At 34.8% G+C, this 13,866-nt stretch overlaps 2 protein-coding genes and 1 long non-coding RNA gene across 3 annotated transcripts; all 3 read left to right on the plus strand.

Moving 5' to 3' along the window:
* Positions 1-751: 751 nt before the first annotated feature.
* Positions 752-3,289, plus strand: LOC109221329 (transcription factor bHLH30-like). The gene is made up of 2 exons (XM_019385800.1): positions 752-1,266; positions 2,426-3,289. Exons 1-2 carry the CDS (start codon positions 1,012-1,014, stop codon positions 2,936-2,938), a joined length of 768 nt encoding a protein of 255 aa, XP_019241345.1. The 5' UTR covers positions 752-1,011; the 3' UTR covers positions 2,939-3,289.
* A 1,123-nt stretch (positions 3,290-4,412) lies between these two features.
* On the plus strand, positions 4,413-5,215 carry LOC109221330. The gene is made up of 3 exons (XR_002067244.1): positions 4,413-4,557; positions 4,971-5,030; positions 5,151-5,215. It is a non-coding gene; the product is annotated as an uncharacterized LOC109221330 (long non-coding RNA).
* A 193-nt stretch (positions 5,216-5,408) lies between these two features.
* On the plus strand, positions 5,409-7,493 carry LOC109221328 (zinc finger MYM-type protein 1-like). The gene has a single exon (XM_019385799.1). The coding sequence runs from the start codon at positions 5,409-5,411 to the stop codon at positions 7,491-7,493; it is 2,085 nt and encodes a 694-aa protein (XP_019241344.1).
* The last annotated feature ends 6,373 nt before the right edge of the window (positions 7,494-13,866 follow it).

Below are 13,866 nucleotides of genomic sequence, written 5' to 3' on the forward strand. Positions count from 1 at the left end.
ATGAAATAGCAAGGGCTAACACTAAACCCTAGCTAGAGGCCCTAAAGAGATACTCTATCCATTCTTGTTTATGTGACAATATTTTCTTATCAGTTCATTCTAAACATAAATGATATATTTCTATATTTGAAAATAATTAATTTTATACTTTTTATTTTACCTTCAATAAGAAATTTTTATAGTTATATAAATGTTATTGTGACATGTTTAAGACTACAAGTTTTAAAAGTTTTACAAGCACATAAATACTATGTACATTTAAACCACAGATTTCAAAATTTGCATTTGTTAAAGCTTCATGCCGATTCAAACTTTGTCACATAAGTTGGTGGAGGGAATACGTTATATAAGCGGCAGAAACTATTTACATCTGGTAGCCAAAAAAAATATATAAAAATTATATATAATTTTTGTATATAACATACAAAATGTATATATATAGTATATTTTTTCGGCTATTATTTTTACAGCGGTTATACAATAATGTCATTTTCCCTATAATTATTTGTGTAGGTGAATGAATATTATTTATTTTTACTTTAAGACTGCATAAAATAGACCCTAGTGGTCCGAACCTTCCCCGAACCCCGCGCGTAGCGTGAGCTTAGTGCTCCGGGCTGCCCTTTTCTGTCCTCTAATCGAGTTTATTAACATAACTCTGAATGAGTCAAAAAGCATGCATATAATATTTTACAATCCGGCTTTATGCTTCCACACACTACTATAAAAAACCAAAGTTCTCTCAGTTTCTCACTTACTCATACCACAACCAGATTCACAACATTTAGTAATACCCAACTCAAAGTTAAAAGATACGAATTTCAATCAAATCAACTCTTCTCTGACCAAAATAATTTTGTGAGAATATATGTTACAGAATCTTCAGAACATTTTTTCAGAAACCTCTTAATCAGCAGGTTTTTAAATCATCATCATATATTCTTCCCTTTTCTTTTTCAAGATTCCTACTTTTTCTTACATTATAGACTTGTGAAAGTTTTTAAAGAAAATATGATAAACCATTCATTTCCAAGCTTTTATGAACTAGGGGGTTGTTCAGATTCATATAATTTTCTACATGGAATTATAAATTCTTCTGCTGAAATGTTTAATGTGGAAAGTTCAAGTGTAGTCAGTCCAAGATCAATGGCTGAAGCTAAAGCAATTGCAGCTAATAAAAGTCACAGTGAAGCTGAAAGAAGGAGAAGAAAAAGAATCAATGGCCATCTTGCTACCCTTCGTAATCTCCTTCCTAACACTATTAAAGTAAGTTTTTTTTCAATTTTGACTCATTATTTTGCAACTTTGATCCATATTATGACTTAGAGGTGGCAAATGGTCGAGTCTGGTCAAGTCAACAAACATGCCATAATTCAATATGCACAAAGTATTCTGTATTCACGCACGGTCCGGAGAAGGGTTGCAACCTTAGGGGTGTGGGTGCGGCGTAGACAACCTATCAGACCGCAAACCTAGGGGTGTGATGTAGACATCGTACTCTAATACAAATATTAATGTCTGGTTCCACGATTCGAACCTTTGACCTAGTTACTAAAAATGGCTAGATTTTTCCACCTCTACGTAGCTAATACTATCTTAGTCTAATATTAATTTGAAATATTATGTACGTTCTGTTGAATAATCATGAAGTCCCTAGGCCCTAATAGTTCTTTGCTTTTTGGTTTTACCCACCAGGTAATATATGATAGCTAGGTTTCATATATTGTTAATTTCTAGAAGTGGAGCTTCATTAATGCAATTTAGGGTATAATTTAGGTTATTTTTCATAATGATGTTTTTGACTAATATAGTTGTCACCTTTCCTAAAAGTTATATCCTCCCATCCTATGTAGTTTGATGTACGTTGTTAGATCATTAGTTCCTTCTGTCCTTTTTTTGTCACTTGAGTCTGAGATGATGAGATATAGATTTGGTTGAAACTTAAAAAATATATATTTGAAGTTGTGTTGAAAAATAATTTTTGGAGGTTACGTTGAAGTTGTATTTGGACATGCACTTTATTTGAACAAAACTTAAAATTTTATTAGTGAAAGAAAAATTTTCACCTAAAAAGTACCCTAAACTAGATTTTAGGAACTTGAAAATTTTAATTTTTTTTTAAAAACTGATCATATTACACGAACAAATAATGTTTTCAATTTTTTTTTTTTTTTGAAGTTTTTTGCCAAAATCTATGGCTAAATAATTTAGGTCAAAATATTTGTCAATTTAGAACGACCAAGATGTTAATTATATTTTTTTCTAGACTTCCCCTTAAAATAAAGAACACATTTTCTTGCTCAAGAAGGCATTGATCCACGTTAATCTCTCATTGACAAACTCTTTTTACATAAAAACCCTAAAAAAACAAATGTGAAAATTATCGATCTAACTTAATTCATTTGGTCATGCAAATATTTTGCAGACAGACAAGGCATCTTTACTAGCAGAAGCAGTAAGATGTGTAAGGGAGCTTAAAAAGACAACATCAGAACTAGGAGCAACAATGTCCGAAGACGACGACGACACCGATGATTTCATGACCTACATGGGCAGTAATGATCAAACAACAATGAAGAAATTCATGTTTCCATGTGAATCAGATGAACTTAACCTAAGCTACTGTAACAGTAATAATTCTGGAACATTATTAGTAAAAGCAACAATATGTTGCGAGGATAGGCCAGAAATTATGATGGATTTAAGAAGAGCATTAAGTACAGTACAAGGGAAAATTATAAGGGCAGAAATGGCAACAGTAGGAGGCAGAATAAAGTGTATTTTATGGGTACAAATGTTGGAAAATGGTTGTAGAGAAGAAGGGTTAGTGCAATTGAGAAGAGCATTAAAAGTGGTAATGGACAAAGCCAATTTTTTGCAACAGAATATGGGCCAGGATTTGTTGGGAAATAAACGTCCACGTCTTTATCACTGCTGATAAATAATGGTGATTGATGATTATTGTTCTTGTTTGTTAAGGGGACCAAATGAGTTTGGTTTTGACAAATTGGATATCCCTAGAGAGACAAAGAGTTCTGGACATAATGAGAATTCAGAGAGATGTTAATTGTGGAAAAAGTGAAGGGGTATAATTTAGTTCTTTTTTGTTGGTTTGTTTGTATTTTTGTTTGTCTTGTTCTTTTTGTTTTCGTTATTGAGTGTTTTTGTCTAGTTATTTTCCTCACTGGATTTGTATTAAGTGAGAGTTTTTGTCATATATCTAATTACTTTGATTTTGGACTGGTAAGTTGTAACATAATAAATGGAGTTTCATGAGAATCCGACTTGATATCGGTAGTGTTTGACAAATTAACTTTATATGCTTAATTTAGTAAGAGTTTATAAGTACTATTTTGCTATATATAGCTTATTTTCACCATTTTTCAGGAGCAAATCGAATCTTTTACGTTACATTTTTATGGTACTTAGATAAAGTTGAATGACTTTTTGGATACAAAATTTTATTCAGGGACTTTGTATGATACTCAGATAAAGTTGAAGAGTGACATTTTCATGAAAAAAATAAATATTTAGTGAACTTAATACAAAATAAAAGTTGAGTAACTATTTGTGAAATTAACCTATGAAGGTCTTAATTATTTGAATTTTCTAGTGTTGATGCATCTCCCAAGTGGTTGACCAAGAATTAATGGCATTATCCTCATTTTAGCATGAATGCCAGTTTTTTTTAATGGTTACTTTTGGCATGTTTGTCTGATTACATGAGCATTCCACCTAATTTTAGTGATTGCACTCTCAAAAGCTTGCACAAATATTGATCACAAGAATTGAATTTGCTGCATATTTTTTTCGTGGAATATCTATTCGTAAACGGAAATTAAGAAGAATAATGACTTATTATATCGGGTTATAATCCTTATTTTTGCTTGACCCATTTTAATCCGATAGTTTTGACCTGATCATTCTATTTAATTAAAACCTGTAATCTTTGTTCGCAACAGGAGCTTATTATGAACAGAGTGGACACAAATACGACGTTAATAAGTAGAAACACAAACGATAATAAGTTGAAAGCCTTCATCAGTACATCAACCTAAAACCATATGATCAGACAATCAGTACATAAGACTCAAGAAAGTACAAATGATACGATACATACGCGGGGGGCACCCGTTGGCCTCGGTAAAAATATTGTATATATATTCTATATATATAAATTAATACAGGCAGGACCCCTATAAATATATTGTGCGGCACCCTCAATCACAAAGATTGGATAGAAGAGTTGCTTTGTTGGAGTAGCTGCCTTCTTCATGACTTAGGTTCGAAACTCAAGTCCAACAATCAATTTTTTTTTGATTGGGTCTCATTTGGTCAGAGCTTTAATTTAATCTTAATTCCACCTACTCCCTTTTCTCTCTCTTTGACATCAGATTCTTTCTTCTAAACCCAAAACAAATTTCTAACGCCTACTCCCTTTTCTCTCTCTTTGACATCAGTTCTTTCTTCTAAAGTCTAAACCCAAAACAAATTTCATCCTTCACCATCACACGTTTCTTTCTTCAGGGATCAAGCAGCTGTCGAATCTTTTTCTGGGTAAGATTTTGAAAATTATACTTGGAATTCTCCATCTTGTTTCCACTTTTCTAATGGTAAATTTCAGTTTCAAATTTAGGGTTTAAAAAAATCCCTTTTAAAATACGATTGAGAAGGGGCTTAACTAGAAGGTTTTGCTTGCCTCTTATTTGTGTCTTGTTCTCACTTTTGGCTATTCTATTTTGATTGAATCTCTGAATTTTCTGTAATTTTTCTTGATTTTGTTGAGGCTAGTAAAGCCTTTGATTTAGGCCCCAAAAATTTTAAGGCCCCAAAAGGTGTACTTCTTTTAGTTTTTGAATTCATTGTTTGAGCGGACTTAACCTAGTTGGTGTGTTAATTTTTTATCTTAATAAATTAATGTCATAGGTATTTGAAGATTTGTGCTAATGCTATTTGAAATATTATTTCAGTGAAGTGGATGATTTGAGACCAAATTGTATTTGGATTTCAAGGATATCTTTCAGAAATTGGTAAGTGATTCTTCTATCTTTAATAAAATAATAATAATAATATAGTTATGACTTATAATAAAATAAGGAGTGATTAATCATATTAAAAATATTGTTTTGCTTGGCATTGTTGCTTTGTAGGAAGTTCTCTTGATGTGAATAGAGATGGACATATTTTTGACGAGGTTTAATTCTTCTCAATCAAGTTCTAGTTTTAGAGACAATTCCTCCCATCTTGTAGAAGAGTTTGATGTGAAATCACTTAATACCGACCCCGGAGAGAGAATACCCATTGATAGATATAGCCCTAGAATACGGGATGAAGTGAGAAGACACTACATCCAAAGAGGGCCCTGCCAACCAGATCACAAATTTCCTAAAACTTTATTTGGGAAGAAAATGCGCCAATTTAGTTCGGGTTGGTTTAAAGGTTCGTATTCTAGATGGTTAGAGTATAGTGTGAAGAAAGATGCCGCATTTTGTTTATGTTGTTATTTATTCAAAAATAATTACGTTAATGGAAGCACAGGTGACTCTTTCACAAAAACCGGCTTTAAGGCTTGGAATAAAGCAACCGAAAGATTTGATCTACATGTTGGTGAAGCAAGTAATCTCCACCATAAGTGCTTCAACAATATGTTAGCCTTGTCAAATCAATCTCAATCAATTCAAGCTGCTTTTGAAAAGCAATCCGATCAACAAAAAACTGAATATCGAATTCGTTTAAATGCCTCAATTGATGTTGCAAGGTTTCTCTTGGACTTTGGATTGTCTTTTCGTGGTCATGATGAAAGTGAATCTTCAAAAAATAAAGGCCTTTTTCTAGGGCTTTTGGAATGGCTTGGAAATAGGCTTCCAGATGTAGATAGAGTTATATTAAAACATGCTCCAAAAAATGATATGATGACTTCGCCAAAAATTCAAAAGGATATTGTGAGTGCTTGTGCACAAGAGACCGTGAAAGCTATAATTGATGACTTGGATGGAGATTATTTTAGGATATTAGTTGATGAGTCCAAGGATATTTCACACCATGAACAAATGGCCCTTGCTTTGCGGTATGTTGACAAAAAAGTCCAAGTGAACGAGCCATTTATTAGTCTTGTTCGTATTAGTGATACCTCTGCAAAGTCGTTAAAAGAAGCAGTACTTTCTTTGCTAATGAAACACTCATTAAGTCCATCCAAAATACGTGGACAAGGCTATGATGGAGCTAGTAATATGCAGGGAAAGATGAATGGCCTTAAAGCTTTAATTTTGAAAGAAACTCCATGGGCATATTCTGTTCATTGTTTTGCATATCAATTACAACTGACGCTTGTAGCTGTTGCTAAAAAACACAAGGAGGTTGAGACTTTCTTTGCTATTGTTACTAACGTGTTGAATATAATTGGAGTTTCTTTTAAGCGTAGAGATCAACTTCGGGATCATCAAGTAGAATTGTTGGAGAAATTGTTAGAGAGTGGTGAAGTTCAAAGTGGGAAAGGATTAAATCAAGAGCGGGGGCTTCAAAGGCAAGGTGACACTCGTTGGGGATCACATTGTAAAACATTGGATAACTTTGTTATTTTATTTTCTTCTATTGTTCATGTGCTTGGGGTGATTGAATGTGAAGGTGATGTCAATGATAGGTTGCAAGCAGAAGCTTTTTCTAGTAAAATTAAAGCATTTGAATTTGTTTTCTTGCTTCACTTAATGTTGAAAGTATTGATAATGTCAAACGAGTTGAGCAAAGCATTACAGAAGAAAGATCAAGATATTGTCAATGCCATGGTATTTCTTGATATCACAAAGGAAAGGTTGCAAGAAATGAGAGATAAAGGATGTGAACCATTGATGGATGAAGTATATTTATTTTGTGCAAAACATGATATTTTGGTGCCCAAGATGGAAGAATTCTATATTCCTGGAAAGTCGAAGCATAGGCCTTCTAGTGTTACTTATTCACATCACTTACGTGTTGAGCTTTTTTATGCCGTGATTGATTTGCAACTTCTGGAGCTTAATAGTCATTTTGATGTTGTGAGTAGTAACCTGCTTCTTGGTATGGCTAGCTTGAATCCGGCTAACTCATTTGCTAATTTTGATAAGGAAAGGATAATGACATTGGCCAAGCATTATCCCGATGAGTTTGGTGAATTGAAGCTTCGAGATCTTAGTCGCCAACTTGACACTTTCATATGGCATATGCAACATGGTGACCCTAGGTTCTCTGATTTGAAAGGAATTGGTGATTTGGCGAAAGCATTGGTTGAGACAAATCTTGTGGAGACTTATTCACTTGTTTATTTGCTTGTGAAGTTGACTTTAATTTTACTTGTCGCAACTGCAACGGTGGAAAGAGCATTCTCATCTATGAAGTACATCAAAGATGAATTGCGTAGTAGTATTGGTGATGCATTTTTAAATGATTGTTTAGTTTGTTACTTTGAGAGGGAAGTGTTTGTAAATATAAGCAATGATGCTATTATTGACCGTTTTTAAAATATGCAAACGCGTCGAGTTTAACTATGAGTGGACAATATACTTTTGTTATATTAGTATCAAGTTAGTGGTATTTGATAATATTGATGTTTTTATTTTGATGATAAATTATCATAGTTATTTCAAAGAGTTACACCCGAACTTTATTGTTGGTGATTGGCAAACTAAAAATAATGGTACCCCGTAAGGCTTAAATCCTGGGTCCGCCTCTGACACCATGGGATTAGGATGGTAGTACTCTTCATGGGATTAGGATGGTAGTACTCTTCCACGGTTACACCGGTATTCATGCACATATAAAACATTTAAGCACCTAACAAACCGTGAAAATAATTAAAAAGAAAAGAAAAAGAAAAAGAAGACAGCAATTGTTAACTTTCTTTTCTTCTTTTTAATATAATTTTATTGTGTTGCAAATAGTTTCTCCTATCGGACAGTTGTACGTTGATCCTTCCAATTTTGTTCAACTACGTCCTAGGAGATGTTTGCTTGCCTAATTAATGATGGTCAAATACAACTAATCAGCTCAACAATTTTGTGAAGTCTAACACTTCTCTGTGTAATGTTATCCTACTAAGAAATACTCCCTCCGGTTCACAATAAGTGTCCAATTTACTTTTAGCACACCTATTAAGGAAATACTAAATTCTATACAAAAATACCTACTATGACTAAACTACCCCTAATTAAATATTTAATGTGAGGAGTAAGAAAACTTTTTAGGGATATGTACATAGGGGTTATTTTGTAAAAACAAATTGAATTCTTTCTTGATTACATAACTGGACACTTATTTTGAACCAAAATGAAAAAGTAAATTGGACACTTATTGTGAACCGGAGGAAGTAATATGCTTGTTAGGGACCGCTCATGAAAATAGTGATACTAAACTTTCTTTTTTAGATTTTTATACCAAAAAAGGAACCAACTTCAGGGTGAGTTTTACTCTTATTTATTTACAATGCGATATATTATACTTTAATAATGCACAAGAGGGGGTAGATTGTGTGATGTCCCATTTTTTGCGGTGCACAGATTATAGAAGGATCTGGTTCTTCTATGTGTTCCTTACACTACGGTTGCGGAATAATAAATGCAGAAAGTAACGAACACACGTATTTCTACGTGGAAAACACCCGTCTCAAAAGGTGAAAAAACCATGACCTACTACCCAGTAGGATTTTTCCCAACACATCACTAAATCACTGAGCCAAAATAACGTTTACAAAACTCTTGTAAACCTAAGGATTACCTCTAACCCTTTGTGGCAACCAACTTCAAGTTGTTGCGACAATCTTCAAGTGAACTCTAACTTGAATACTACAACTCAAAGTACCTAGTACAAATGCTTCTAGATAAAGCTGAAAGGTACAACTCAAAAGGCCTACTACAATTGAACTAGAATAAAAGACATACACTTGGAACTGGTTCTTCTATATGGTTCATGTAGCTTTAGGTTCGCACACATGAATTACACATGAATTTCTTGCAAAATGCCTTGCTATTTTGCTCTCATTTCTTGCTTAACTTCAGCGTTTGGGCGTCACCTGTAAAAGAGAACAAACTGACATATATAGAGTCAGTAGAATAAGAACTAACTAGAGTTCTAATGCTATACTCTTCCTTGGTAGAAAAGTTCTAGTTATCTTCAACTTCTAACTCCTCCCTTATTTAGGATATAGTTCTCTTCGAGTAAGGAGTCCTGCTCAGTATCATTTATGCAACCTTTTCGTTCAGGAGATATCAGATATAACCACTTAAGCTTATCTCTTTCACGTGCATGACTTGTGCTTGAATCCGCCCATGTTTGTGTATACTGTGTATGTTCCTGGTTCATGCGTGTGTTTCTTTGTCAATCATCAAAACAAACTTACTCAGGCCATCAAATTCCCCTTTTTGATGATGATAAACTCAGTGCTTTTCATAAGCATGAAACCTGTTTCAACTCAGCTTCAACAACAACACAATATTAGAACACTTTCCATTTTAAAGTCACAAATCATCAAGGAACAGGTTCATTAGGTTATAAACATCACAGTCCAAAGTAAAAGCACAACCTATCTTCCCCATTTTGGCATTATCGAAAACTTACATAATTATGTTAGATAACCAGATTTTAGTAGATCTTACTCATGACCATTTAGGCTACTTCAAATGCAATCATGGAGTCAAGTATCACTAACCAATATAATGATATTAGCCATCTAAGAAACATCAATAAATAATTAGAGCAAAAGTAGTTGATTATCATTAATAAAAGTCATCCACAAAGCATAGAAGGAAATAAAGGTACTACATCATGAGCAAAATGACAAAAAAAATATCCCATCCGGGTAACTGGTTTTCTAACTAGGTTAGGAAGGTTTCAAGGCTGGGAAGGACCGGGTTCTTGGTTTCTGGCCTGAAGCAGCTTCAGCATGTCATGAAGAATGCCTTCATTCTTCTCATTTTCCTTTGCAAGCTCAGTTTTAAGAGCATCTCTCTAATTTTATACTTCAGCCAGCCTTTTCTTCAGCCTCCCAATTTCAGCGTCCTTAGCCTCACTCTACTGCACCAAAGTTGCACTTTCCGGTTCATAGGAACCTGCTTGGAAGAACCAGGTTCTTTGGCAGCAGCATGGACTTTATAGTCACAAGAAGTCAAGTTGTTGGCCCCATAATGATCTTTGCTTGTGCTAACATCCCATTTCTTTATGGGAACCTTGAAGTGAGCCAACACAGTGGTGAGAATGAAACCATACAGTATGGCATGAGTTTTGGTGCCAGTGAGTACCTTATCAAGGAGCTGGATAGTAAACCCCGACCAATTTATGTGCCTCCCACTATCCAGGCATTCCATAAGGACCAGGTCCATGAAAGCTGCAGTATGCCTTCTTTCCTGCCTGGGCAGAACAATCTTGTTGACAAATTCAAATAGCAGCTTATGGGTAGACTTCATCTCACTTTTGTGCACAACCATGGGCTGTAACTCTAAGTCATTGTCAGCAAATTTTCTTGTAATGGCAAGGGAGGTGGGTATGTTTTCTAGGCTTGGTCATTTCAGTTTCTTGTAGTCATTGTACTCTTCAGCATATACCCCTAGAATTTCTCCCAGTGCTTTGGCATCAAAACTCACAGTCACCCCTTTCACTACACTGGTGACCCTAACATTCTTGATTTCACATTTTGCCATAAACTCCACAATTTTTGCTCGGGCTAGTCTTCCTTCCATTTGAAGGACCATGTCCTTCCACACCTGAAGTTCTAGCTTCTCCAACAACATTACCCTTCTTTCCTCCTCCAAGTCCCTGAGGAGACTTTCCTTCAAGATTGTTCTCTTCCCAAACTTCACCATTTTGTCCCGATCCTCATCAGTTTTCTCTTCTTCTTTCACTATAGTTTTCTCCTCCCCTTCTTCTTCTTCTTCTTCTTCTTCTTCTTCTTCTTCTTCTTCTTCTTCCACTGCTTGCACTTTCCTACATTTCCTGGCAGACCAGGTTGTTTTTGCCAAGACAGAAGGCTCTGTATCAGCAGACTTTGAAGGGGACTTCTTTTTGGAAGTCTTTCTTTTCTTTGTTGATATCCAATTTTTCCCTATGTAATTTTTTTATATACAAAGTACTTTCAAAATAGCATATATATGCATATATAAGCATACCTAAGTGTTTTGGTATTTTTCCTAATTTTTTAAGATTTTTTAAATCAACTTATTGTCCATTTTAGCAATACAAAAATCAGTAATTATTCCCAAAGTTTATCATTTTGGTGAATGAACTATTTTATTCTCATGTTTACATCAAAATATAGCTAAGGTGATTTTTTTTTATATATTTTTTACAAATTTATTTGGTATTTAAAAGACTAAATTGCATATAATTGCAATTGTAGACTACTTTAAGATTAAAAGCATTTTATAATTGTAAAATTAGGTCCAGTAATTTTAAATTAATATTTATACACTATTAATTGTTCCAGTATTTTTAATTTACTTTTAAAATCATCTTTACTATTTTTTATAAATAAAAAAGGGAAAATTGGCTATTTAATATTTAGCCCCATTTCTATTTCAATTACAGCCCCATTTTATTTCAATTTTGGCCCCTAAATTGACCCAATTCTACCCAATTAAACCGGCTCAGTTTCAATTTGGACCTAACCCACGACTCAATTCCAAACAACCCAACCCGTTCCCCACCTACCCACTTAAATCTGGACCGTTGATCACTCAAGATCAACGGCCAAAACTCACCCTTCCATATTTAAACTAAACGACCTACCCTAATCCCCCTCATTCTCACCTGACCCGCCGCCCTGGAATCCCAAAACACTCTCAAATCCTCTCATCAGTTCTTCGGAACCCTAGCCTCCTCCCACCTTCCTTCACCGTATTTTTCACCGGAATCCATGGCTTACCAGGCCATGAATGGTCTCTACCCACCCTCTCCACCATTAGACCTTGAATGTTCGATGTCTGGAAGGCTGACTTCAATGGTTCTCCCTCCGATCTTTTTCGATCTTTGATTCCATGGCTTCTCCAGCCATGCTCCAGCAGATTAAAGGCTCAGGAACCTGATTCCTGACCTCTCCGACTCAAGATCGGATCTGTTTCCAAACCTTTCTCATTTCTAGGGTTTCTCCGAAACCCTAAGCTATTCGAGGTTCTTTCACCATTATTTGGTTAGATCTACACTGTATCTATACTTTTCTTGACATCTAAAGTGTTTTCCCCAAAAGTTTCGCTTCTCTCTAATTTTAGGGTTTCTGAAAGGATTTTTAGAAAAAATCTTTCTGATTTTTCTTCTTCTTTGCTTTATGTGTGTTTGTCTATACCCTGCTCGTGCGATTTCTTTTATTTTATGCATGTACTATCTTTTATCTTTTCTTTGCTACTATACATGTTACTCCTGTTAATCTTTGCTATGTTTTCTTTACTCTTTTACTATATGTGTCTACCGTTAAGTTATTTGATTTTGTTTACTGGACTCTATTCATGTTCTTACATGCTTCATCTACTTGTGTTCAAGTTTGTATTATCTCCCCCTTCTGAACTTGTTTAGGTTCTGAGTTTTCTCAAATATGTTCTTCATGAATTTTCTTCCTTTGTCGTTCAAGCATGCTATCATATCTGTTTTGCTGAGGTTCTGAAACAAATGGCTTGCTTTCTCACCTCCATGTCTGATTCAATTGTGAAACCCTAGGGTTTGGGGGTTTCCTTTGACGATTTTGATTTTGTGTTTGAGTTAGGGTTCCACTTTGGGACCCTGGACTCTCAGACCCACTACGAGTCTGCAAATTGAACCTGTATCTCTTTGCTTATGATTCTGAACTTTTCTTTGATTAAACTCTCTTCTAAATAACTTGACAGTCCTTTCTTGATTTACATATTTGTGTATTTTATATATGAGAACTCTTCTTTCAAAAAAGGTTTTGCCAACTACTAATTGATTCCGAATTCCTTTAATTGTGTTCACTTGATTGTTACTGGTTTTCCCTAATTGAACCTTTCTTTACCCCTTTCCTGACTTGATTCATTCAAGTAAAAGTCTGAAATTTTGATTTTACTGGTTGATTCCCTTTCCTTTTTTTTTACAAACCGTGTACTATTAGTTTGTTGCCTTAAATAGCTATGTACTTACCCTTTATTATACTGCTAGGAAAATATTTTTCAAACCCCTTTCCTTAATTATTTTTACCCGTTTGAAATCAGAATCCCTTAACTAAAGGGAGACTAATTACAATGTTATTTCCATACCTTTTTCTTGATTATTTGTTGCACTATAAAAGGGGCTCGACCCTTCTGCACTAAACAGGCTTTTAAGCTTTGAAAACTTTACAACTTTAGAACTTTGAACTTCTGAATACTAAAGTCCAATACTCATACTCTCACACACATACTTTCAATCACAATACTCTTTCAAACTCTCTACTCTCTGCTGAGACTTTTGTACTGCTTTGCTTACAACTTGGCTTTTCAAGACTGATGCTTTTACTTATTTGTTTTCCCTGAAACTGGTATGTCTCAATTTTGATTTCAGCTCTTTCCCTATGTGTTTACTTTATAGTTGCTATATTCCTGTCTACTTTGCTGCTCATGTTCTGTATATTACTTCCTTTTATGTGTACTGCTTATTATAAATCCCCCATACCCCCATTCCCTTTTGTGTGCTGAGTTAAGGTTCATAGCCTGGCAGTATCCAAATTACTGCCCAGGTCTGAACCTGACCTTCAATAGGTCCTAACTCCCAAATTCAAGCTGACAGGCTGGTCAGGGGTGTGCCAGCATCCTAATTGCTGGGCATGACCACTAGTTTGTCATGGCTTTCCCTAATTCCCCATCTATTGCACTTGCACTTATTCTTAGACTCTAAGTTCTGCCCCTCTGTTGTCTCGCACAC

Source organism: Nicotiana attenuata, unplaced genomic scaffold (assembly GCF_001879085.1).
Source record: "Nicotiana attenuata strain UT unplaced genomic scaffold, NIATTr2, whole genome shotgun sequence".
Lineage (NCBI taxonomy): Eukaryota > Viridiplantae > Streptophyta > Magnoliopsida > Solanales > Solanaceae > Nicotiana > Nicotiana attenuata.

Coding starts and splice junctions, on each gene's coding strand:
- LOC109221328 (XM_019385799.1), top strand. CDS start 5,409: ATGCGCCAATTTAGTTCGGGTTGGTTTAAAGGTTCGTATTCTAGATGG.
- LOC109221329 (XM_019385800.1), top strand. CDS start 1,012: ATGATAAACCATTCATTTCCAAGCTTTTATGAACTAGGGGGTTGTTCA. Junction 1,267..2,425: donor TCCTTCCTAACACTATTAAA/GTAAGTTTTTTT, acceptor AATATTTTGCAG/ACAGACAAGGCATCTTTACT.